The sequence below is a fragment of the Mus caroli genome, unplaced genomic scaffold (genome assembly GCF_978045245.1).
Source record: "Mus caroli unplaced genomic scaffold, Mus_caroli_1 scaffold_13, whole genome shotgun sequence".
Taxonomy (NCBI): Eukaryota; Metazoa; Chordata; class Mammalia; order Rodentia; family Muridae; genus Mus; species Mus caroli.
In genome coordinates, this window is record NW_028227268.1 from 119,491,380 (window position 1) to 119,515,801 (window position 24,422).

Consider the following 24,422-nt stretch of genomic DNA (forward strand, 5'->3'; position numbering starts at 1 on the left):
CAAGACGATCAACTGCATCCGACTTTCTTCTCTACCATTTCTGCAAGCTAAGCATGTTTGCAGGAGAAACTCATCAAGACGATCAACTGCATCCGACTTTCTTCTCTACCGTTTCTGCAAGCTAAGCATGTTTGCAGGAGAACTCATCAAGACGATTAACTGCATCCGACTTTCTTCCCGTTCCTTTGTGCGCCCTCTGACTTCGTTCTCTGTTCCTTGTGTAGAGTTGCTGTCTGTGATTGTACTTGGACGGCTTGCTTGTGGCAATACCTTCTCTAGTGGACTATCACTGTCTGCACAATAAACATAACAGCCTCTGTGGGCCCCGTGGGGGGGGAAAAAAGGAAAGTATTTTACAGGAGCCCACAGGTGAGTTTGAATTTTAATAGATTGGCTATTTTAATGGGACTGAAATCTTAATGTATTTGAATTTGTAAAAACTGTGGGACTTTTAAAGTCATTTATGTGAGATCTTGGGGATGAGTACGTAAGGAAAGGTTGTGGCTTAATAGTGATGTTTGTGCATCAGATTGACAAGGCGTCAGTTGTTTTGGCTTGTTTTGTGTGTCAACTTGACACAAGCTAGAGTCATCAGAGAGGAAGGAGCCTCAGTTGAGGAAATGCCTCCAGGAGATCCAGCTGTAAGGCATTTTCTCAATTACTGATCAATGGGGGAGGGCCAGGGTAGGTAGTGCCACCCCTAGGCTGGTAGTCCTGGGTTCTATTTAAGCAAGTCTTGTAAAGCAAGCCAGTAAACAGCACCCTTCTCTGACTCTGCATCATCTCCTGCCCCCAGGATTCTGCCCTGTTTTGAGTTCCTGTCCTGACTTCCTTCAATAATGGGTGGCAATGTGGAAGTGTGAGCCATATACACTTTTGTACATACAATGTGGAAGTGTAAGCCATACACACTTTTCTCCCCAGCTTACTTTTTGGTTATGGTGCTTCATCACAGCAAAGGAAACCTTAACTTAGATGCCTCCTTTCACCTTCTCAGGAACTGCAGCAGGAAGCGAGGGAAGCCAGTTGTTTATAGGCCGTGACTGAACTGGACAAGCATACTGCTTGCGGGAAGGCTCCAGAACCTCCAACCCTAACTGGAGGAAGGAGGATCAGAGTAGAGCCTGAGCTGAACCAGGAACCAGGCCAGGGCAAGTGTGACTGAAACCCAGGCCCAGAACCTGTGTCTTTTCTACCTTCCTTGAACTCGGGAGTCCTAGTGTGCCTGAACCCATCTGGATCTGTCCAGATGACACCTCCCCAATCCCAGGGAGGCTTCTGAACACAGAATCCAATTGGCTGTAAAGATCCAACCATTTAATAATAAAAGCTCTCCACCCTCACTCCACAACAGCATCCTGAGCACAGGATGGGCACAGCTATGTAGGAGGCTGTGGAAAGCCAAGGAAAATGAGGATGTCAGACGGACTCCTGGATTAAGAACTGCGTTGGGTTGAGGCCTCTTTGCCCAGGCACTGGCATGAACCACAAAGGCGGCTGGGGCTAGCCACACACCACCAAAGTATGAGAGTGCTGGCTGGTGTGTATGTGTGTTTCACTAGCTTGCTTCTGCCAAGTCCAAATCTCAGTGAGGGACGACTGGAGCTCACACGGGCCTTGTCCTCTTGGCCTTTTTCTCAGACCTCACAGCATCATCATGGGCTTTCCTCTTCTCTGCCAGCTTGTTGGCCTGTGGGAAGGAAAGAGGATCTCAGGCTGGGGAGGGAGGAGGTGAGCAAGCGAGGAGTCTCTTCCCTTACTGGGGCTAATGTTTCTAGCAGAACTTCTATTCTAGAAAAGCTACCAAAGATTTCAACTTGAACCTTAGGGCAAAAGGACAGAGCCCTACCACTGCTGTACAGCTCGTTGTTATTTCATGGTCCGCAGATCACCAGCTTGGAGAATCCAGGCCTACTCTTCCATTAACTTCTCTGAGGGAAAGACAAATTCCACTCAAGCCTTTACTAGAAGATGGCAAGACAGGGAACAAGACTCCTTCCTGGGCTACAAGTAATGCTCCTAAGAACCAGTCAGAGGTCGGCAGGGTCTGCTCTGGGTGTCTCCAGAATGTGGTCACACTAGTGTCATAGGAAGAACTGAGAAGACACATGGTTCTGTTATTTAAGAGGCAAGGCTGCCAGCCACCTCTGGAGGCCTCAGTGCTCAACTGCTTTGTTTTGTTTTTCCTTTTTCTTCAGTTCTTCCTGAGTCTGTGAGATAGCTCCATCCACAAGAGAGCTATGTTGCTTAGTGGTGGAGACTGTCTAGCATAAGACCTAGGTTTCTATTCCCAGTTATATAAAACCAAATCAACAAAGTCTAAAGGAAGAGGCCAGGATCAAATGGCCCAGCGTCTGTCCAGAAGACAGCCTGCGGGCCAGAGCTCTGTGCAGCTGTGTGGAGGCCTGATCCTAGGACAGGAACCTACCTCTCGGATTTTGCGCCGCTTGCCAAACATGATCTTTTGGTAAAGGTACTTCTCTCGCTTTTTCATCATCATGATGGCCAAGCGCTTAGCCTCACTCTCTTCCTCCTGGGCCAGCCGCTGCTTGTCTTCCAGCTTCACAGTGCCGGCCATAACCTGGGGTTTCTGGGGAACAGTGCATCTGCATGTGAATGTGGCCTTCTGGGCTAACCAGGCTGCTTCCCAGGGATAGCGCTGCCTAGTGCTTCCCTACCTTCTCTTCCAGCCTGTGCTGCTCCAAGGCCGACAGGCGCACCTCCTCCTCCTTGTCCTCCTCTTCCTCTGATTCAGCTTCCACATCTTCCTCCTCATTTTCCGCTGCAACATCACCTTCGTTGTCATCATCTTCATCCTCCTCCTCCTCCTCTTCCAAGTTTCCTGTAGATAGCAGGTAACTTCTGAAAGGCCTACATTTGCTCTTCCCCAGCACCAACTTGCCTCTGCTGCTTACATGCATTCTAAATGCATCTCCAGGGTGCCCTACCAATGACCCCCAACAGTTCCTACAGCCCTAGCTGAGCTGCCTTCAAAGAAAAGTCTAAGGCCCGCTCTTGAACACCCTTGATACCTGTGCGAAAACTGACAATCCTATGGCATGCCGCTCAGCTAACTGCTCCCTTCAGATGACTACAAATGTCAACACCAGACTAACACTGGAAATGCCTGCAGGGCTGAGAGCTCTCTGCTCCAGCTGTCTTGGGGTCTGCCAACTCTGTAGCCAAGGGAAATGACCAGCTTGGGCACAGAGGCAGGGCCACCCAGAGGAGCCTGTCCATACGACTGCCCACCCCTGCACAGCTCACCTGGGTCTTCTCCCCGCTGCAGAGCCAGGAGCTTCAGCTTCTCAGGGGGGATGTAGTCTCCTTCCTTCTCAGATACGAAGGGTGAGAGATGCGGGGGCAGCTGCATCCCGGGGAAGTACTCTGCCACAGGCAGGAGGAGCCGGGTGTTCACACAGTCGAAGACCCACTGGGGCTGTACATAGTACCTGGTGCAGAGCAGCCAGCAAAGAAATGTCACAAGGGAATAACCAGAGCTACCACTGTATCACCAAGGCCTAGGGCACACAACCTCCCCTACAAGGCACACGAGGGCCTTGAAAATCTACCTGCCAATGATGGGGGTTTGCTGCCCCGGCCGGTCAACAATCTGGTGGGTGATGCATGAGTCTGTGACGTCATATGTGGCTCCGATACACAGAGACTTGTCCCAGGATACATCCCCACCAAAACTCCTACAGGCACAGGAAAACCATAAGTTGTTTAGGCACTAGATGCCTGCCTTGCAAGCTGGTTTCTCTGCATCTACTACCTACAAATCCACCCTTCTAGGAAGTGCCTATTCCTGCCCCAGAGCCTTCTGTCTGGGATAACAACTACACTCCTGGTGCAGTTAAGACCTCAGCTATTGCCGGGCGTGGTGGCGCACGCCTTTAATCCCAGCACCTGGGAGGCAGAGGCAGGCGGATTTCTGAGTTCGAGGCCAGCCTGGTCTACAAAGTGAGTTCCAGGACAGCCAGGGCTATACAGAGAAACCCTGTCTCAACCCTCCCCCCCCCCCCCAAAAAAAAAAAAGACCTCAGCTAGTAACAGAACAGCAGATCTCCCTGCAGCTGAGTGCTCTGAAGATGTTTGCATGAGGTCTGGCCAAGCAATCTGTACATAATTGCTCGGTGAGAAGTGGAGACACGCTCATGATGTTATCAACAGGCCTCCAGGCTCGGATGAAGACTGGAACACTGTACAGCATAGGAGCTGTACATATGGGTTGGCTAAAGCCTCCCCACCTGATGATGAAGGCCAATGCTTCACGGGGCACCTCTCGGTTCAGGAAGAACTTCAGGCCTTCAAAGAGTTTCTTGTGCTTTTCCTGTGCCTCCAGATCTTTCCTCCGATCTTCCTCCTGTGCTGTCACCTCCTGCAGAGAAGGGGCCAAGCTTCACACAACCAGGCCAGCCATTTCCACCAGAAGACAGAGACTGGAGTTTCCTTCTATCCCACAGCTTCTAGGTACTGGCCCCATCCCTCATCCTGTCCCACCCTGTGCACTCCAGGAAGGAAGGCAGCACAGTACTCACTCACCCCATCAGCAGGGAATTCATCAGCCTCAGCCTCCTCTATAGCAGGCACCACCACTCGGGCCAGGCTGGCACTGAGGGCAGCCAGTTTCTGTAGGGAGAGAGTACAATTGCAAGGAGGCCTGCTTGCAGGCAGGGAACCTCGTCTGGGGGTGGGGTGGGTAGGGAACAAAACCAGCTACAGGGTCACTTTGGGTCTGGGTTCTAAGGGTAAGTCTTCAGACAACCCGCCTAACAAAACGCCTAACTATCCAAGTACAAAGACCATCTGAATGATGTAAGGCCATACCTCCCAAAGCCTATCTTACCTCCATAGAGCTCTCAGAGTCCAGTGCATATGTGTCCTCGCTGATCTTTGTCTCTGCTTGGGCTTGACCTTCAAGCTGAGAAATGGAAAGCGACACCTATAGTCTCTTGCCTCTGTGTGGGGATAGAAGGGCTAGACCCAGGCTAAGGGAGAAGGTGCTAGGGCTACCTTCGGTGGGTAGTGAAGGTTGAGTGACTGGTAGAGACGGAAGTTGACAAAGCCCAGGAGCGTGGTATAGAACTCAGTGAAGGTGGCCATGACCCTGTAGTCCACATCTGTTGGATGCTGAAGGTATGAGACAGGCATATCAGCATTCGTTAGCACAGGGGGGAGGTAGGTGCGCCCACAAACCCACAGGCACCTTAAGCACAAGTGAGGCTCTGGACAGAGGCCTTAAAGGCTATGGAGGCCAGTGCCAGGTTCCCATGTGATACAGGGGACCAGGACAGAGGCAAGGGGATCTACAGTGCTCCCCTGCAGCCTGCCCTATCTCTTCCCGGCCCTCCCACTTCTCTGTCAATTGTCAGGGGGACATAGGGCATATGCCTTCTCGCCCACCCATCCCAGAATGTATTTAAGGTCTGCTTCAGGGCTGCTCTGAGCACTAGGAAAGCAACTTTCCCAGAGCCCAGCAAGGCCTATGTGTGTAGCACATGGTCCATGCCCAGAAGGAATGACAGGCATCTACTGACTAAGGTGCCTTGGAAAGCCAGGTGCCACTGGTTGTAGCAGGTGAGCAGAACTCAATCCCTCCATATCCTGGAGAGTCTGTGATGAAGCTCACAATTTAGCATTTCCATCTCTAACCCAGCCCAATACTAGGCTGAGCAGAGGTAGATCCCAGCAGGCAGAGAGGTGCATAGCTCATCTAAAGCTAGACTAAAGTGTCTCAATTCTGAGTAGGCCTACCCTCTAAAGTCAAAGCGGCCTACCCAGGAGCCCCACCAAGCCTTGCTAACCATTGGGAGGCACAATACACAGGAACCATTAATAAGAACTGTCAAAACTGATCACGATCACAAGGTACCTTCAGCTTGGGGTACCCAGAACTTTGAGCTAGTTCTCCATCTTGCTACTGGGCAGCACCCTATGCCACCAGAGTTTCCCTGTTAGGAATTGGAACACAAACACCCTTTTCCATGGTACTGAGCAGGGCAGGTACACCCTGCCCTCATCACTGCCTTACCCCAAGTCCCACTGCTGTATGTATGCCCAGCACTGGCTGCCCAGAGGAGGGGCACATGGGGGTCCTTGTTACAACCACCCGTCGCTGAGAGGAAGCAGTCGGCAGCAAGCTGGGAGGAAGGAGGCATGGCTAGCCCATGCCCCTCCCCCAGAGCCAGCTGTGTGGAGGCTGGTCCTCACAGGGCCCTATTCACCACTCCAAGGACACAGAAAGACCAGTCTGAGCATAATGGGAGTTCGACATCACAGAGAAGGAAAGACAGAAAGGACCAAAGAAGTTAGGCAGGAAGGAGGAGGAGCAGAGAAATGGAGAGGGGAAGAAGGGCCATGTACCCTCGCTTCCCAAGCCTGCCTCTGGGAAAACTGGAAGTGAACCAGAGACAGGGCAGGTTCCAGCTTCAGATGAACCCCAGAAGCACAGAACCTCAGTTTACTCTGCAACAACTGTTATCCATACAAGGTACCAATTCCTACTAAATAAACAAGCAGAAAAGGAAGCCAAGTACCTCCCACAGACTGACAATTCCGGGGCAAGCCTAGTGGACCTAATCCTCAGGGATGGGGATGGGGAGCTAATAAGGCTTCCATAGAAAGCAAAATCAGAGTCCTCTTAGCTCTGCCCTAGGAAGAGCCCCCGGGATTTACAGAGAAGCCAACAGGAGGCAACACCATGTGCTAAGTGCCTCTCGTGCTCCCTTCTCTGGAGTCATCCTGTGTTCCGTGCGGCAGAGGAGACAGGAGCAAAGTACTTCTGTTATGGTATGTCATGACATGACAGAGTGGGAACAAGGACCCCGGTGGGTCTGAGAGGAGGGCTGGGCTCTGCCGTTTGATCCAGGTGGTAGCTGTACAAAGCACCAGGCATCCCTGGCCTCCAAAGCTGCTCTCACTGCCATGTAAGCACAAAGGCTGCTACCATTCAGAACCAGGCTCTTTCAAGACTTCTTTTCCCTGAAGTCCTCATGGCAAGGCTGAGAAGATGGTAGCATATTAACTGAAGCAGAAGGTGAAGGAACATGTCCAAGACCGTCTAGCACAGCGGTTCTCAATGTCCGTATTCACATCAGGTATTTACATTATGATTTATAACAGTGAATTTAGTTACGCAGTAGCAACAAACATAACTTTATGCTTGGGGTCACCACACCATGAGGAAGCGTGTTAAAGAATGGCAGCATCGGGAAGGCTGAGAAGCACTGCTCTAGCAGGGGTGCTGGAGTGGGACAGTCAGGCTTAGCCTATGGGTCTATGCTCATATCACACCGAGAACTGTGACTGATCAGGGTTACTGACCGATTGGGCTGTAGAGCATATTCCCTATTCTGTCCCCGGCTCTCCTCACGCACAGCAGCCAATAATCAGGAACCAAGCAAGGGCTAGACTCCAAGACAACACCCCACCAACACCTTTCCAGGAAACAGCACAAAGCCCTGCCAATAGGCACACTTACATCATGGGAGAAAGCATAGGGTGCAATCCATACGATGGGCTGACCCAGCACCTCAGCCTGATAATAAATGCCTTTAATGGACAGGAAGACCTTGCGCAGGGCTCGGGCAGTGATGACGTAGTGCAGGAACTCCACAGTGAGCCGGCGGCACAACTGAATGGTCTGCACGTGACACTTGCCAGTCCGAGGGAAGGTGGAGAAGAGGAAGCACATTGACAGGGCATCATCGAGGTCCCGCAGAGCATCGATAAATGTGGGGTACCTGCGGGGTGGTGAGGGCAGCACTCATGCCCACTCCATTGGGTTCCAAGGCCCTCTAGCCAGAGGCCTTGACACCCAAGCTAGGCACTGCCACAGCTACTTCCTGAGATGGTGATAGCAACACAGCTGCTTTCCCACAGCTGGCCATGCATCTGCAAACAATCCCGTAGCCACTGAAAACTAGAAAGTTCCAGTGAACTCTTGGGACCTCAGGAACTTTCCCCATGTTACCTTCTGTGAACGAGGACACCAAGTTGATGGCTCTTTGACTCTACTTGAAACTGGAAAGGCCCAAAGTGAAAAAGGAAAAATGGGAAGTCGACCTAGTAGGCCAGGGAAAGTGGGCTTCCTTCCCCAGCCGCAATGGCACCTGGCTGGTCTTCTTATCTTCCCGTTTCTCAGCAGTCCAATGCATGTATCTGACAGAGCCATCTCTAACTGGGACCATGTCCAGTTAGAGTAATCACGGATTTCCAGGATCGCCGTGGTGAGTGAAGAAGCAGACAAAGTATCACTTAGGCAAGAGTGCTGGGGTTGAATGATTTTTTTGAGAGGGTCTTATCTGTCTCAAAAGGTGTCAAAGCACAACTGCTTTGGTGGTTTCCAAAAACAGGGACAGAAGTGTGGGACACAAAAGACACTCCATCTCAAGTCGTGGTACCTGAACTGAGCTGTGACCGTAACTGGGTCACTAGGCCTCATCTAGCTCCAGCTTTATCTAGAAAAAGGCACTGCTGAACAAAAATAACTTAAAATAGGGTGTCTTTAAGCAGCTATGGTGGTGCACACCTGCAGTCCCGGCACTTGGGAGACTGAGGCAGAAGTATCCTGAGTTCCAGTTTAGCTTAGGTTACACTGTAAGATCTTATCTCAAAAATCAAACCACCAATCCACCCACCTCTTGTGGCTCTAAACACACCCTGAGTAAAGACAAATATGCAGGACTCAGTTTCCCTCCTCAAGCTAGGCATCTCCAGAGATGCTAGCATCTAAACCACATTCTAGGAAGGTTCACTGGAAGAAAGGGTCTTCCAGGTGTGGTGGAGCACACCTTTAATCCTCCCAGCACGTGGGAGGGAGGGAGGGAGGAGATCTCTGGGAGCTGGAGGCCAGTGAATTTCAGGATAGTCAGAGCTAGTGAGACCCTGTCTCAAAAAACCATTCAAACCTTTAATTCCAGCACTTGGGAGGCAGGGCAGATTTTTTAGGTCAGCATGGTCTATAGAGCAAGTTCCAGAGCTACAGAGAAACCCTGTCTTTAACAACAACAAAGATTGCCCTGCCATGTTATAAAGGGCTCTGAAGGGCACAGACAACACTACTTACTACAACTGAGAAGGCTGCCAGGTCTACAAAAGCAGGCAGAGATGAAGGGAAGCCTTAGGGACCTGGCAGGTGATGGGACAGCTTCCTAGGTTTCTGAGGCAGAGGCAGCATCCTTCCTCAGCCCCCTTGGTGCCTCAAAGTTTCCTAACTTTCTACTCTGTAGACAAAGCTAACACCCCAGGTCCTTTGTAGGTCAAGCACACACCTCTTCTAGACCACCTGGTTTCCCGGTGCTTTGGTTCTGGTAAAGGAGACTTTTTGCTTTGTAAGTGAACCCAGGTGCTTGTTCCCCCACCCCCTATCTCTTCCATATAAGGGTCATGTCATAGGCAGGACAGGAGCTACCAAAATGTCTGTTAGTAACGTGTACTTGCTCAGGAGTTCCTGTCCTCTGGCATTCAGTTCCTGATACTAACTGTTATCTTCCAGGCCAAGGCCCTCCATATCCCAGGAAGGAAGCTATGCCCCTTCATTCTGGAACTAAGTGTGCCTAGACCACCGCACAGAACAGAGATAATGGCCTAGTAGTAGTTCCAGGCCAAAGTGTTGTGGGAACTATTATGAACACTGAAGAATATTTAGCACCAATGCTGGCTTCTAGCCTATAGACACCAAACACATTCCATCCAAACTGTAGGAACTACAAGGGTCTTCAGGCATTTGCCCAATTCCCCAGAAAAGGCAGAAGTCACTGATCAGCTAGTGACTGGGAGGGGTCTTTGGAAGGCTGAGCAAGAAACAGTTAAGACCAGACCTCTCTTACCATGCTTTCTAAGTCTGTAGTATGGGAACTAATGGCTCCAGCTCTTCCACCATGGGGCCTTTGAAGGTACTGCTGTCTCTGCTCATGAAGTGTATTCCTGGCTGCCCCAAGTAGGTCATTTTCCAGATACCTCTCTGAGTATGCAATTGTACCATACACCTAAGCCCTCTCCATGCTGCCTTATAACCCTTACTGTACCCAATGCTACTTACAATCAGGACTCTGATTGCTAGCTTGGCTTTTGGTCTAAGAGGACATGCACTCTCAGTCAAGTGTTGGTCTTGAGCCCATTTCATCCCTAACACTAGGACAGCACTCAGCAGCAACAGCAGCATTCTGCGGTGCAGGACTCACCGCTCCTTGACAATGTGGTCAAGTTTGTAGCAGGGTTTATTGTCCTTCAGGCGCTCCACAGCATTCCATTCGCTCTTTCCATAGGCTTTGCGGAGCTTCCGAACAAACACCTGGAAGAAGGGACCAATGAGGCTGCAGCCAGAGCCTCTGAGCATCTCCTCCATGGAGGATGAACATGGGGCAGGGTCTTTTCAATGCTTTCTGAAACTGGTCATACCTGTTTGCCTGGGCCAACAGGCCCCTCAGCTCAAGAATGCCAAACAGCCCATTGCATGGAGCTCTAGACCCATGATAATGACCAGAGGTGGCCTAGGGCCCCGCCTCTGATGCAAGGCTATGTTGACACCACATTTACCTGGGAGGAGAAGGCACATCAGCTGTTTTGCACTGAGGCAGAGTATGGCTAGAGGAGCTAGCCCTTATTGTAAACTCCTATGGGAGCCACCCAAAAACTAGTTGTTAAACAACAACAAAAAACTGAGTTAAACTACATGGCCACATCTTCCAAACCAACACGTGGTTTTCCTTCCAAGAACTATTCAAACGAGCCCCAGAGCTCCTCAGAAAGCCGGAATGGTTATGTGGGCTGATAAACAGCAGGTCTTGGACACATCTCCCACTGCTTGCCTATTTCCAGCACTGTTTGATGTAGCTGCAAAAGCCAGCCACTGGGGTTGCCCAGACTCCTGCTGGCCACCAGGTGGCTCCTCCACTCCTTGTAGAACCCCATTTCCAGTCAAGAGCCAGACACAGCAGTTTAATTTCAGTAAGTCTACTTTCCACTCTCAGTCAAGTGTTGGTCTTGAGCCCATTTCATCCCTAACACTAGGACAGCACTCAGCAGCAACAGCAGCATTCTGCGGTGCAGGACTCACCGCTCCTTGACTCCTGGTCCCTGTGGCATTTGAGCATGTATGCTTGTGTATGGAACTAAAGCAGGTGCCTTGGAAGCAATCTGACAAAGAGCTAGAATAAGGACTGAGGAGCAGAGAAGGCACCAAAGGCCCCTGAAATGGTACCAGCTTCCCCTTGTGGGCAAAAATAATAGTAATCATCTTCTTTGAAGGGGCAGAGGTGGTTAACATTATGCATAGGTCCCATGCAAAGGATGTTTAGACAAGCAATCTTACTGAACCTGAATGACGACCCTCAGTGTGGCTCAGCAACCTGGCCAAGGTCAGGGACTCATAACGCTGCAAACGCCCAGAATCCAGGGCTCACCTTGTACTCTCGGAACTTGTTGACGATGGGCTCATGGAGGAGGAATTTAATGTCTTTGATAAGGTAAAATGTCCGGGCTGCTGTGGAACCCTTGTTAACTTTCTTCTTATGCTTGGGTTCGTGAGGATAAATACCTTTCAGGATGCAGAGCCGCCTGGAAGATAAGCCATCTATTAAATCATCAAAGGGGCAAAGCCACAGCTGGGCCTAGAAATCACGAGTGACCAAGAACCATGGGATTCTGTGCTTGGAGATCTTTCAAGTGGGTTTGTCTGATGATCACAAGTCCTAAACATACAGTGAAAGTAGAAAGGACACTGACAAAGCAACCAGAAAACACCATACTGAGAAGTCAACAGTTCAGACATATTAAGGACAAAGGGCTGAGGGACAGCCAGGCACAGTGGTACATATTGTCCTCCTGGCACTCAGGAGGCTGAGGCAGGAGGAGCGCAAGTTTAAGGCCAGTCTGGACTATGGGAGTTTGTTTTTCATAACAAACAGAAAAAAACAGGCTTGGGAATATAGCTTAGTGGCAGAGTGTTTGAGTAGCATTATGTGAGGCCCTTGATTCAATGTCCACCCTGCAAAAAAAAAAAACCCAAACAAATAAAAGAACCAAGCAAACAAGAAATTCTCTTCAAAACAACAAAAATCTCTAACCAAAACACACACAGACACACAGACACACACACACACACACAGAGGGGAGAGGTCAGGATTAGCCTGATGGAAGGACCCACTGACTGCAGAAACATCTAGATCTGACTCTACAAGACAGAGCTGGAGGACTCAGGTCTTCTGTCAAAGGGAGTAAAAAAGCCCAACCCGAAGAACCAGTCCTCTGGTTCTTCCCCAGGCCATAGATGGCAGAGCACAGCTCCCAGCAAAGCAGTGAGGAAGACTATTACAGAGCCCACAGCAGCTCAGGGAGACTGGGAGGCGGCTGAGCTTTCACTGTGCACTCATTGGGACCCCGATTTTGCTCCTCTCCAACCTCACCTGAAGTCAGGCAGGCTCAGCTGCAGCTTCTTCCTGGCCTTGTTTCGGGTAATATAATTGGTGGCAGAGCCTCGTTCATACTTAGGGAAGAAAAAACAAACAATTCTTCATTAGCAATGACTGCAGTGAGTGACGTCCAACTGTGGAGAAAGTGAATTCTAGAGACAGCTAAGGTTCTGGGCAGGTGGCAGATCCTCCAAGATCTGACAGTCTCACACACACGTACATGATAAAACACCAATGCACATAAAAAAAAAAAAAAAAAAAAAAAAAAAGCTAGGGTTGAATCTCTCTAAAGCCAGGCCCGAGTCCAGAGCCTGGATGTCTAACTAATCTTGTATCTTATTTGTCCTTTTATAACCCCCTCACCACTAGACTTTTTATATGGACCCCACAAGCAACCACTCACACTTTCCTCCCCTCAGCCCCTTTGAATATTAGTACTACTAAAGATCTGCGTAGATTATGTTCCTTTGAAATAGACTTGCAAGGCACTGTAAAACCTAAGTTATCTCCTGGTCATTTCCCGCTCCCTCAGGGGTAATATCACTCTAATTGAAAATGTTTGCCGTAAGCCACCACCCCCCCTCAAGTCCCCTTCATTCATCAGACAGTAACTATGTTCAAAGCTTTAAGCTAGATGCTGAGGGTGAGGAAGACAATGGGCCTGGTTTCTAACTTGCTTCCAAGAAGCAAGCTGTCTTGGTCAATCGTCTGGGTATCTGTAGTGTTAAGATGGTGCTTTTCGTTTATATCATTGCTAGAGAGAAAAACAGCATCCGGTTCCAGAGAGCCTGAAACAATAGCCACCCACCTCCACCCCAGATAAGACCCTCCTCTGAAGCGAGGGCAGGAGCTTCTATACCCAGGTCCAGCTCTAAGAGTCAAAGCCCCCTGAACTACCTATGTAGTCCCCTAGCCCCCACAGCCATGAAACACTATGCAGCCTATCCTGTAGCCATCCACTGTCTACTGGGAACAGCCCAGGCTAAGCCTTGGGGTAGCCAAGGATGCACTTCCCAGTTTGCATCATAAATGTTTCCCACTGAGGCCAGTGAGAGGGCTCATCAGGTAAAAGCTGTCACCAGTCCTGATCCCTAAACACATAGAGTGGGAGGAGAGAACCGACTCCTGCAAACTGTCCTCTGACCTCCACATGTGCACTGTGGTTCTTTGGGACACATATGCACACACACACGCACACACACACACACACACACGCACACTAAATAAATGTGAAAAAGAAAAGTATTTCCCACTGAGCTAGGCATGGTGGTAAGCACCTGTAATTCCAAACTCAGGAAGTAGAAACAGGAAGATCATGAGTTCCAGGCCAGCCTGTGGTAACAGTGAGCCCCCATCCCACCACTAACCCCACTACAGACTACTAATGCTGCCCTTGGTTACTCCCCAGAGGAGGAACTAAATCCCTACTGCTGCAATCACCATGCACTTCAGAGGCAGGAATCAGAGGCCACTGAGGAAATTGACCTGCAGGCCTCCTCCCCGAGGCCCAGCTTTCATGGTACCGGGAGGGCAGCAACCGCAGTCCTGCCCAGGTGTGATGTCTACAAACCACAGCAGCAGTCAGCACGGCACAGTAAAGTAAAGGGGGCAGGAGAGGTGTGAACACCAGGGCAGTAACAAAAAATTTTCTACTTGGACTTAAGACCCTCTCAACATAGGACAAGCACGCCCAGCCAACTACCCAGGGCTATGCAATCCTGGAGGAGAACCTACAACCACCACCTCACAAACCAGCATAACCCCGACTACACTCAAAAGCATTTGTCCTTACACCTCACAAACCAGCATAACCCCGACTACACTCAAAGCATTTGTCCTTACACCTCACAAACCAGCATAACCCCGACTACACTCAGAAGCATTTGTCCTTACACCTCACAAACCAGCATAACCCCGACTACACTCAGAAGCATTTGTCCTTACACCTCACAAACCAGCATAACCCCGACTACACTCAAAGCATTTGTCCTTACACCTCACAAACCAGCATAACCCCGACTACACTCAGAAGCATTTGTCCTTACACCTCACAAACCAGCATAACCCCGACTACACTCAGAAGCATTTGTCCTTACACCCACAGAGAAGTGTAGTCCTCATCTCAAAACTTCTGTGCAACAGAGACCATTACAGAAAACCACAACCAACCAGAGTGCAGGGCTGAGGAGCCCATCTCCCAGTGAACACATCTACAAAACAGCTCCTACACCCGAGGCGCAGGGATCGCTGCCGAAGACGGAACTGGAAACCTCTAAGAGCCAGAGGCTCAGCAAGTTTGCTGAGATCTGTGTCCTACACCCAGAAAGTCTCCCAACATGGCTGCCTAACATAAGCTGAACAAGGACAACAGACTTGCTAACATGGATACAAGAAAGCCCAAGAGATGTGAACCCTACAGGCAACTAATGCTGTGAGTGGCAGAAACAGTATTACCCAGGGAAGAACAGACCAATTAGCTATCCAATACCAAACGGTCAACCCTGGCGCTGACACACACACATACACACACACACACACACGTATATAGCAGGTGTATTTATGTATTTAGGAACATATATGTACATATATATACTATATTATATAAAAATCATTTTAAAAAGAGGCCATGAATTTGAAGGAGAGCAAATGAGAATATCTGGAAAGGTTTGGAGGGAAAGGGGGAATAATGCAATTATAGTCTCAAAAAAGTAATTAAAGGGGCTGGGGAGATGGCTCAGTGGTTAAGAGAACTGGCTGCTCTTCCAGAGGTTCAGAGTTCAATTCCCAGCAACCGCATGGTGGCTCACAACCTTCTATAATGAGATCTGATGCCGTATTCTGGCATGCGGGTGTACATGCAGATAGAGCACTCATATACATAAAAATAAATTAAAAATGACTTTTAAAAAAGTAACTAAAAACAACAAAGCAGATTGGTACCAGAAACTTGCAAGTCAAAGGAAAGACTTGAGCCCATCTCTTCTTCATTCCTACCCCAAAGTTCCTTCATACCCACAGTCTCCTTACAGAAGCAAGAATAACTCAGATCAAGTCACTTTCTTTATTTGTCTTCTCCACTCAGAATAAGTTCCAGCTCACATGATAAGGCCCCAACCCCACCTAGACAGCACCTTGCTTATTTACATCTCACAGCCATGCTGCTGTCTTTCAAAAACCCTGCACACCGCCTGCCTCTCCTTCCTACTGGCCCCGGAATTCACTTCTGTTTTCTCTGCTAAGCACTTCTGAAGGAAAAAAGAAAAACAGCAAGCTTTCACATTAATTATGATTAAGAAGCTTAAACTTGGGAAACAAGGTTGCATAGGAAGAAGAAACTGCCTCTGATCCGAGACAACAGAGCTAAAACTGTACTGACTTCTGCTTTTAACCTGCTCACCCTTTCCCCTTTTCTAAAAAAAAAAAAAAAAAAAAAGGTCACTTTCTCCCTTGAGAATTGACCACCACCAATATCACACGGATAGCAAGTTCCATCTGCTAAAGATAAAACTATCATAACCAGAAGCCTGTAAAGGAACAAAAGGGTCATCCTAAAATATAAGATTGTGACAACGTCTAACCCCATATAAACCATCAAGCACTTCTGTAAGAGACGGCTGGAAGCTACAGCTGCACGCTGATAGTAGTCTCGCCTTTCTCTGAGTGCCGAGAATTCTCTTAGGGGAAGCTTGGGGACCATCCACACCTCCCAAAATTTTCATGCCCCAGACTTAAGTGTTCTTTAAGTCGTGATTTCCACTAAAATGCTACGTCAGAAGAGGACCTTCAGGACAGCACTGATCGGATTAAGCGCCGGTTGATACTCTCTACTCTACTGCTCCTCCCTCCCTCCCTTTCTCTGGAGCGCACGTTAAAAACCCTTAGCCACTTTATCTGAAGTTGACACGGGGAAAGCGGGGCCGCATCTGACTGCTTACTTCTTAATTCCCAGTACCTAGGACCGGGCCTGGCTCAACTAAGAAAGTCCCAAGTCTTGATAATGAATTCTACGTCCCGTTGGTCACTGATCACTCTTTTGGCGGCTCCGCCTGTCTCCACAACTCCTTCCACAGGAAAGTCCGTCACAGTTCTTCCCGGCTTCCAGGGGCCTACGTGCAGCAGGTTCGCTCCGGCGGCCGTCTCAAGACCTCTTGGTCCCCAGAGGCCAGGGAAAGTGACAAAGCCCGAGCTCCGACCTCCGCTGGAACTCACTCACCTTCTTCTTTTCCAGACCTCCCATAGCTCCACGTTGAGAAACTCAAGGCAGCCAGAACAGCAGAGCTACTTCCTCCCGCACGTGCCCTGCCTAGGGCCCTGAAGGACCCCACGCCGCCAGCTGAGGGATGTCTGAAAATATGCCTGTCCAAATCCAGAGAAAGTTGTGCTTTTGGCGACCTCGTTATTTACAACCAAATTCTCTAAAGCTCAATAATTGTGGTAGTTCTTTCAGTCCTTTTCTTAGTTGCCAAAATTTATAGACAAGCTTTAAAGCAACATGGAAATTTAGGCAGTTTTATAACCACCCTAGACACGGTTGTTTGAGCACGCGAGCCCCAGTGCATTTTGGGATACAGCAGGACTGAAGGGATGGGAGACAGCCCCGAGCCTTCTGGGATTCAGGGAGCTCTGTAGTTTGGTCTCTAATCCAGAGATCCGCCTGCCTCTGCCTCCAGAGTACTGGGATTAAAGGTGTGTGCCACCACGCCTGGCTGATGTTTTCTTTAAAAAACAAAACAAAATCAGAAATGCTCACTAAACCTAAAGCTACTAGCTTTTGTAATGGTAGGCTGACTGGCCAGTGAGTTTAAGGGAGTTCAATTATCATGGCAACGGTTGCTAGGCGTTGTAAACCCGGCTGGTCAGATTTTGCCTTGTTGGCCTTGGATTCAGCTGCACCTAGTTTGTTTGCTCAAGTTAGAATAAAATAGAGCAAAGGCCAACCTTTGACCTCCCACGGACACGGAGAGGGTCTAAGGAACCGCTTATATTTGGGGAATGAGTTGAGGCAGAAGGGACAGATCTCTGTGAGTCCGAGGCTAAGTTCCAGGACAGCGAGGGTATTGAGTGACGCACTGTCTCAGAAAAACAAAACAAAAATGAAAAGAAAGAAAAATAATGGAAGGCATAGCATGATGGTGGTGCCTGTAATCCCAGCACACAGGAGTCTGAGGCTGGGAGAGCACAAGTTTCAGGCCAGCCTGGGCTAGAGATAGTGTTTCAAAACAACAAACTAAGAAAACAACAGGACTGAGGAGATGGCCCAGTGGACAGAATTCCTGACATGCAAGCATAAGGATATGGAGTTCGGATCTGCAACACACACAAAAGTTGTGCGCACATTTAAAACATATCATTCCATCTATAATTTTTAAACTTATTATGAAATCTGATGATAGGTTTAAGTCAGTCTTAAAGGTGGTAATTTCATGTTTATAAAAAAGTTAAAATTTATGACTTTTTAAAATCAATTTCCTTTAAATTTTATTACTTTTACTTCAAAATGTAAAAAAAAATCTTGGTTTTCTGCTTAAAGTTATGTATAGCTGAAATGGAACTTTGAAAGGTGAGTTTAATAAGAATGAACATTCTCTTTATCAGTATTTATAAGAGTGGTTTTGTATACTTGATACAGTATGCATCATTTATCTCTTTAAAAAAGAAACTGTGTGATTTCCATATATTGAATTTATATTTATAGTAAAATAAAGTACCAAAATACAAAAAAAAAAAAAAAAAAGTTGTGTGCAGGCACTCAGAAGGCAGAGGCTGATGAATCTTTGAGTTCTAGGCCAACCTGGTCCTCAGAGTACGGTCCAGGACAGCCAGGGTCACAAGAGAAACCCTGTCTCAAGAAAAGAAAACAAAAGTTGCAGTGGGGGCTGTAATACCAGATCTGGTCGGAGAGAGAGGGGAAGCACTAATTGGCCATGGGATAATTGGATCCCTTACGCTCACTTGCCAGTCAGCCTAGCATTACAAAAGTTAGCAGTTTTAGATTTAGAGAGCACTTCTCTTTCTTTTAAAAAAGGGAACATCGGCTAGGTGTGGTGGCGCACACCTTTATTCCCAGCATCCTGGAGGCAGAGGCAGTAGGATCTCTGAGTTCAGGGCCAGTGGGTGCCATGCAGGGAAATCCTGTCAAAACAACAACAACAAAAACACTAAAACAACCAGTCAACTTTATTCATACACTTCTGAACATATAGTGAGAGGCCAAACCTACTCCATCTTGGGACCAGCCTTCATCTTAAAGAAAAGAAAAGGGAGCCTGAGAACATGACCTGCAGCAGAGCCCAAGCAGTACCCATGTACCAGGAAGGACCCGACGGCTTGCTGTTGGCCAGTTACTCCCTAGCTACTTCCTAACAACAGTTAATCAAAGATTAGTCTGTTTCAGATGCACTTTCAGACCATTTGTGATTGTATACGGTCTTTCTTCAGAGCACTAACCTGTTGGCTTATAGTCATTCTATGAGATGCTTGCCAGACTTGACACCCCCCTCCCTCATCCCTCACTTGCTCCTATTTTCCTATAAAATGTATCCTGCTAAGGGTTCGAGGCTGTTCCTCCTTCCCTTCCCATCCTGCTGTGTCAGGGTTGGATTAGAGGGCAGCCCAAGCCAGAGCTTGTCATAAAGAGACCCTAATGCTATTACATTGGAAAGGGGTCCTTGGTGGTGTTTTGGGGTTCATGAGTGCTTCCTGGCACCACAATAGTTGCACATACCCACATGAACACTGAGGTGTTACAGCTCTGAGGGGAAAGGCATCTTGGCAGTCAGGAGCTAAGGAATACCACAAAGTCACACTGCACAAAAAAACCTCACAAGAAATTCATTGGGAAAGATAACAAGAAGTTGGCTGCCTCTGCCTGGGAGAGAAGCACTAAAGAACTGAGCAGAAGGCAGGCTTTACATAGGGCTTCTTGGGGTTGGGGCTTTCCAGAGTGGCCTGGGATTGGTCGGATTTTGTGGCCCCATTTTGGGCTTTTTATCTCTGTGGTCAGAGCTTGGCTGACTCTTGAAAGGTTTTTAGAGTAGTCTGGCCAAGCTGCACCTCAAGGGGCTCTCGCTCTCTCTCGCTCTCTCTCTCTCTCTCTCTCTCTCTCTCTCTCTCTCTCTCTCTCTCTCTCTCTCTCTCTCTCACACACACACACACACACACACACACCTAAAGTTGAGCAGAATGAGGTAATTCATGGAATGTTCTTAAATATGTATTTAACACATCTGAGCTTAAAAGCTAAACAAGTTTGCAAGTTCCACACTGGCATTCAGGACACGGCCCCATAAATAAAGCCCTGGAGAGCAATGGTGAAGACTCATTTAGATCCTCAGAGCCCACGGAAAGCTGAATCTATACTTCTGTGACTCCGATGATAGATGGGAGCCAGACACTGGAAAGCTCACAGGACAGCTAGAGTATGCATCTCACTGGTGCTTACGTGTTCACTACAACAATAAACTGTTTCAAGCAATGGAAGGAGAGGACCAATACCTACAGCTGTCCTCTGACCTCCTCACTCATACCATGGCTCATGTGCACCTACACTCCCACACAGGATATACACACACATAAAAAGACAAGTCCTGTATTGTTCCCTTAAGGAACAATCACAAGATATGCATATTCACACTTGCTTTAGGTGGTTGTTTTGTGTATGCAGCGGTAGAAATATATATGCTTTGTGTCTTTTCACAGTAGCAAAATGTATTTAATAATCAATAAAGTCACAGAGTATGTCAGTTTCCTTGGCTGCAGTCTGTCAACTGATCCCAATTTTGTTTGCTAGCTGACCACTGGCAATCACAGTTTCTTTGTTCCAATCTTAATTATGAAATCAACCCATAGATCACATATTACACACACACACACACATACAGATTATATGCTGGCAAAGAAAGACTGCAGAATCCAGGAAGACTATCCTGAAGTTAGAAACAGGATTGACACAGGAGCAAGGGAAAGTCTGTAGGCAGCCAGATAAAAAAGGCTTATGAACCACAGGCAAAAGCAAAGTCACTCAGATTCAGAGATAGCTGCAGCATGGACTGGATGGCAGGTGACTCCATTTGATGGTCCATTTAGTACCTCTAAATTTGATTCCAGTTGAATGTCATCAGCAGGGGAAACTGGCATTGGAGCCTTGAGACATAGGCAGGAGTCCTTTGCTGTGGCAATTTTCCTAGTCAAGATTTGTAACAAATGACTCTCATGGTTTTGATCATGGGATAAGCCCAGCACTCAAAAGACAGAGGCAGATATATCTCTGAGTTCAAGGACAGCCTGGTCTATAGAGCAAGTTTCAGGACAGCCAGGGATACACAGAGAAACCCTGTCTAGAAAAAGCAAAATAATAATAATAATAAATGACTTAGTTCATGCATATGAATGGTTTCTGCATGTGTGTATGTGCACTGTATCTGTGCCTGGTGCCCATACAGAGTCTAGTAGAGAGCATTGGATTCCCTAGGACTGAAGTTAAAGGAAGTTGTGAGCTACCATGCATGTGCTCAAACCAAACCCAAGTCCACTCATGATCAGCAAGTGATCTCTCTAGCCCCTAAGAAGTTTTGTTTTGTTTTGTTTTGTTTTGTTTTAGTTTAAAGTCATGGCCCATGTAATTTCACCTGACCCAAGATCATGTTCATAGAAGCTACCCCCTGGAGATGCAGATTTTAAATACTGCTGAATGACAGAGCAATTTGAATTTTGTTTTCTATTCTAAAGCTAAAACACAAATAAACTTCAGCAATCATACAAACATGAAGAACAAGATGAAAACTGGGAGCATAAGAAATGATCTGGAAAATGCTGGGGAGTTTTTGAATAACTGTGAGGAAAGTCGAGGCTTGGAAATTTACAGCATAAGACAGAGAGGAGAGTGTTTGGGAATGAAGTGAGAAGCAGGGCTTGGGTTGGTGATAACCAGTATGCCCATGCTGCTGCTCTCTATCCCCAGCACTGGAAGAAAAAAAAAAAAAAAAACCCTGCAAATGAAAGAAGAGGAACTAGCAGACAAGGAGAGGAGAACACTGAGGCTAAGCTAAGGGGGTTGCAGAGAACATTAAGGTACCCATTATACCCAGAACATGGAGGGTGTGACTTGGTAAGAGAGAACTGGCTGGAGATGGCAGCAGTAGCTGCTCCTGAGAGAAGCATGGGAGCAGGGTTCCTCCTACTTCATCCAACGATGCCTCAGTCCTGAAACTCAATTTTTTGAGATGAAGCACTGGATCTTCTTTTCATTCTAACGCTCACCAGTCCTCTGCAGCTGGCTCTGCACAGGAGAAATCATATTAGAGGAAGACAGACTGTGTCACCTCCACATCTATGCTGAGGGGTCAGGGGAAGACTCAGATGGTGTGATCCAGAAGAGCCATTGGATGGTCAGGTCTAGAGTCCAAATAGAGTCATCAGAGTTGGACATTTTGCAATTAGGGGAACTTAGAGAAGTGAAGGGTCTTATCCAAGACCACTCTGCTGGTAAGAAGTACAAAAGAGCTGTGCCCCAAGAACCTTGCCTAGAGTCCACTGCTGAATTCACACTCTTCTGCCTACTGGGTGGTGGCTAGGCCTGTGGATAGCACACTTAGGTCACTATCTTGTGAAAGACTGTTGCATGACTCCAGGAAAGGGTCAAGAAGGGTTTTGTTGTGGGTTGTCCTGATGCTGTTTGTATTCTGATTTTAATTCTACTTTCTCAAGAAGGGGTTGCTCCCAATGATCAGTCGATCTCATACTCAAGTGATCTCATATGAGCCTTCTCCCCAGTTAACTATTCAATAAAGGCTAGAATCTATCATTGGGCAATGGAGGGGAAAGGTGGGACAGGAGGTCTTTGGGAGTGAGGGCAGGTAGAGAGGGAAAGAGAGGATGGAAGAAGATTAGGAAGCCATGATGGATGGAGCAGAACCACGTGGCCAGGAGAAACTTCAAGTAGCAAGGAGTCTTACAGCTGGGGAGTAAGTTAGTACAGTGTTAGATCTGCACAATCTAGGCTTATAGCTTATAATTATAACAACTGAACTGCGTGGTTTTTAAAAGGTTTATTTATTTATCTATTTATTTAATGTATATTAGTACACTGTAGGTGTACAGTTGGTTGTGAGCCTTCATGTGGTTGTTGGGAGTTGAATTTAGGACCTCTGCTTACTCCAGTCAATCCTGCTCACTCCACTCAGCCCCGCTTGCCTCAGTCCCTGCTCACTCCGGCCCAAAGATTTCTTTATTATTATAAATAATCACACTGTTGCTGTCTTCAAACACACCAGAAAAGGGTGTCAGATCTCATTACAGGTGGTTGTGAGCCACCATGTGGTTGCAGGGATTTGAACTCTGGACCTTCAGAAGAGTACTCAGTGCTCCTACCTGCTGAACTGCGTGTTTTTACAGACTTACTGGGGTTGGAAGTTCCAGCAACAAATTGGCACACCTACATTGGGCGTAGAACCCAACTAACCTGAGATAAAAGTGCCCCCCACCCCCATTATAAACAGCTAGGGCTCCACTCTAAAGCTTTGGCTCTATGAAAACTAAATGATGAGTGGGTCTAAGGGGTCTACAGAGAGCAACTGAGAAGGTCCCTCCCTAAGCTCCAAGCAAATCAAGGTAACCAGAGGCAGCACCACAGCCCTGAGCTGGGATGTAGGCAGCACCAGTGCCACAACATAGTTGGGGTTCCCTGAGCCTAAAGAAGGATAGATTCAGCCTCTCAGCAGGTAGCAGAAGAGCAGGGCAGTTGTCACTTCAAAAAGGAGCCAGCCAAAAGAAGCCAGCCAAGTCGGAAAGCTACACCACAGGTGGCCCCACCTCAGTGGGGTGTGGTCTGTTCCAGCCCGCTTCAGGCTGGGGGAGCCTACAATTCCTCCCTGATAATATAATAAAAATAGCCAGACCGAGGCATAAAATTTATTTATGCTCCATAGTCCTGCCTGGGAGTTATGGTGGCTAGTAGCCTTGCCTGTCTTAGGAAATCTCAGATTTTCCCGAACCATTCAGATCCGTCAAGGAGCATACATGCAGCTTGTTTGTGTTTATTTTACACAATACATGGCTCTATGGTGTATTATTAACAAACCACAGCCTCTTGGCATGTACCTCTGTCTTAGATTGATATGGTTCCCGAAATCTGGTTGTCCGTCATTGACTAACCGGCCCTCATAGCACACCTTATTCCCAAATCAGACCAAAGCCACAATATATATTGAATATGCTTCTTCATATTGATTAATTTCTGCCACCCGAGCTTGCTGGAGGCAAGGCTGCATGCTTGCTGAAATCAGACTGTGAGATGTTGACTGACCTGCTTGAAGAACAAAGTTGACACAGTGAAAAGCAACAGGATAAAAGCTTCTTTGTGGAAGCCCATGTACTTTATTCAGTTGCAAATTAGCAACAATCAAGCTCAGACTCTGACCTCCCTGTGTTGGGGAACTGGCTTTGAGAATTAGCAGAAAGGCCAGAGATTCTCTGAAAGTGGAGGCTGTGCTCCAAATTAACTTTGCTAGGTAATTAAGATTTTTAGCTATCTTCAATAGGAATCTCTAATATTGGAATTACTACGAGACCAGTCCAAGATTGAGTTAGAATAACTGGTCACATTGAAGGAAAGAGAAGAATCATTATAACTCTTTCTTATGACTAATCTTTCTAAGTCAGATTCCATGGTCTCTAGTGTTCTATGTCCCATAAGATCAAAAAGCTTGAAGCAAGGCACCTTAGCTTGTCCAATCTGGGACAAAGGCAAGCAAAGGTGGGTCAAAACATATACCCAATTCATCTTTCTTGTTACCACAGTCAGGGTACTCAGCGAACTCACAGGTCAGCTTGTCACAGGAATCCTTCTGACAGTTGTATGCTTCTGCAGCATTCTGTGGAGAGAACCTAAGCTTTCCCCTTTCCCCAATAGAGTAGCTGTTCAGGATCAAGCCATATGTCAATAAGTAGATCCTTTTCATCTCACCTAGACATGATTATGTCTAGTTTTAAAATACTATAAGGCATTTA

At 47.6% G+C, this 24,422-nt stretch overlaps 1 protein-coding gene across 1 annotated transcript; it reads right to left on the reverse strand.

Moving 5' to 3' along the window:
* Nucleotides 1–1,300: 1,300 nt before the first annotated feature.
* Pes1 (pescadillo ribosomal biogenesis factor 1) lies at nucleotides 1,301–16,724 on the reverse strand. Its single transcript, XM_085829152.1, has 14 exons — nucleotides 16,630–16,724; nucleotides 12,411–12,490; nucleotides 11,409–11,562; nucleotides 10,188–10,297; nucleotides 7,484–7,745; nucleotides 5,017–5,133; nucleotides 4,850–4,924; nucleotides 4,546–4,632; nucleotides 4,251–4,381; nucleotides 3,573–3,698; nucleotides 3,268–3,452; nucleotides 2,679–2,842; nucleotides 2,429–2,590; nucleotides 1,301–1,690 (listed from the first exon to the last, which is right to left on the reverse strand). Exons 1-14 carry the CDS (start codon nucleotides 16,651–16,653, stop codon nucleotides 1,607–1,609), a joined length of 1,761 nt encoding a protein of 586 aa, XP_085685278.1. The 5' UTR covers nucleotides 16,654–16,724; the 3' UTR covers nucleotides 1,301–1,606.
* Nucleotides 16,725–24,422: the final 7,698 nt, after the last annotated feature.

Excerpts from the sequence above, each read along its gene's own strand:
- Pes1 (XM_085829152.1), bottom strand. The coding sequence starts at position 16,653 with ATGGGAGGTCTGGAAAAGAAGAAG. Across the intron at positions 4,382-4,545 it reads ATGAATTCCCTGCTGATGGG|GAGGTGACAGCACAGGAGGA; the intron begins GTGAGTGAGTAC and ends CCTTCTCTGCAG. Across the intron at positions 3,699-4,250 it reads GCATTGGCCTTCATCATCAG|GAGTTTTGGTGGGGATGTAT; the intron begins GTGGGGAGGCTT and ends CTGTGCCTGTAG.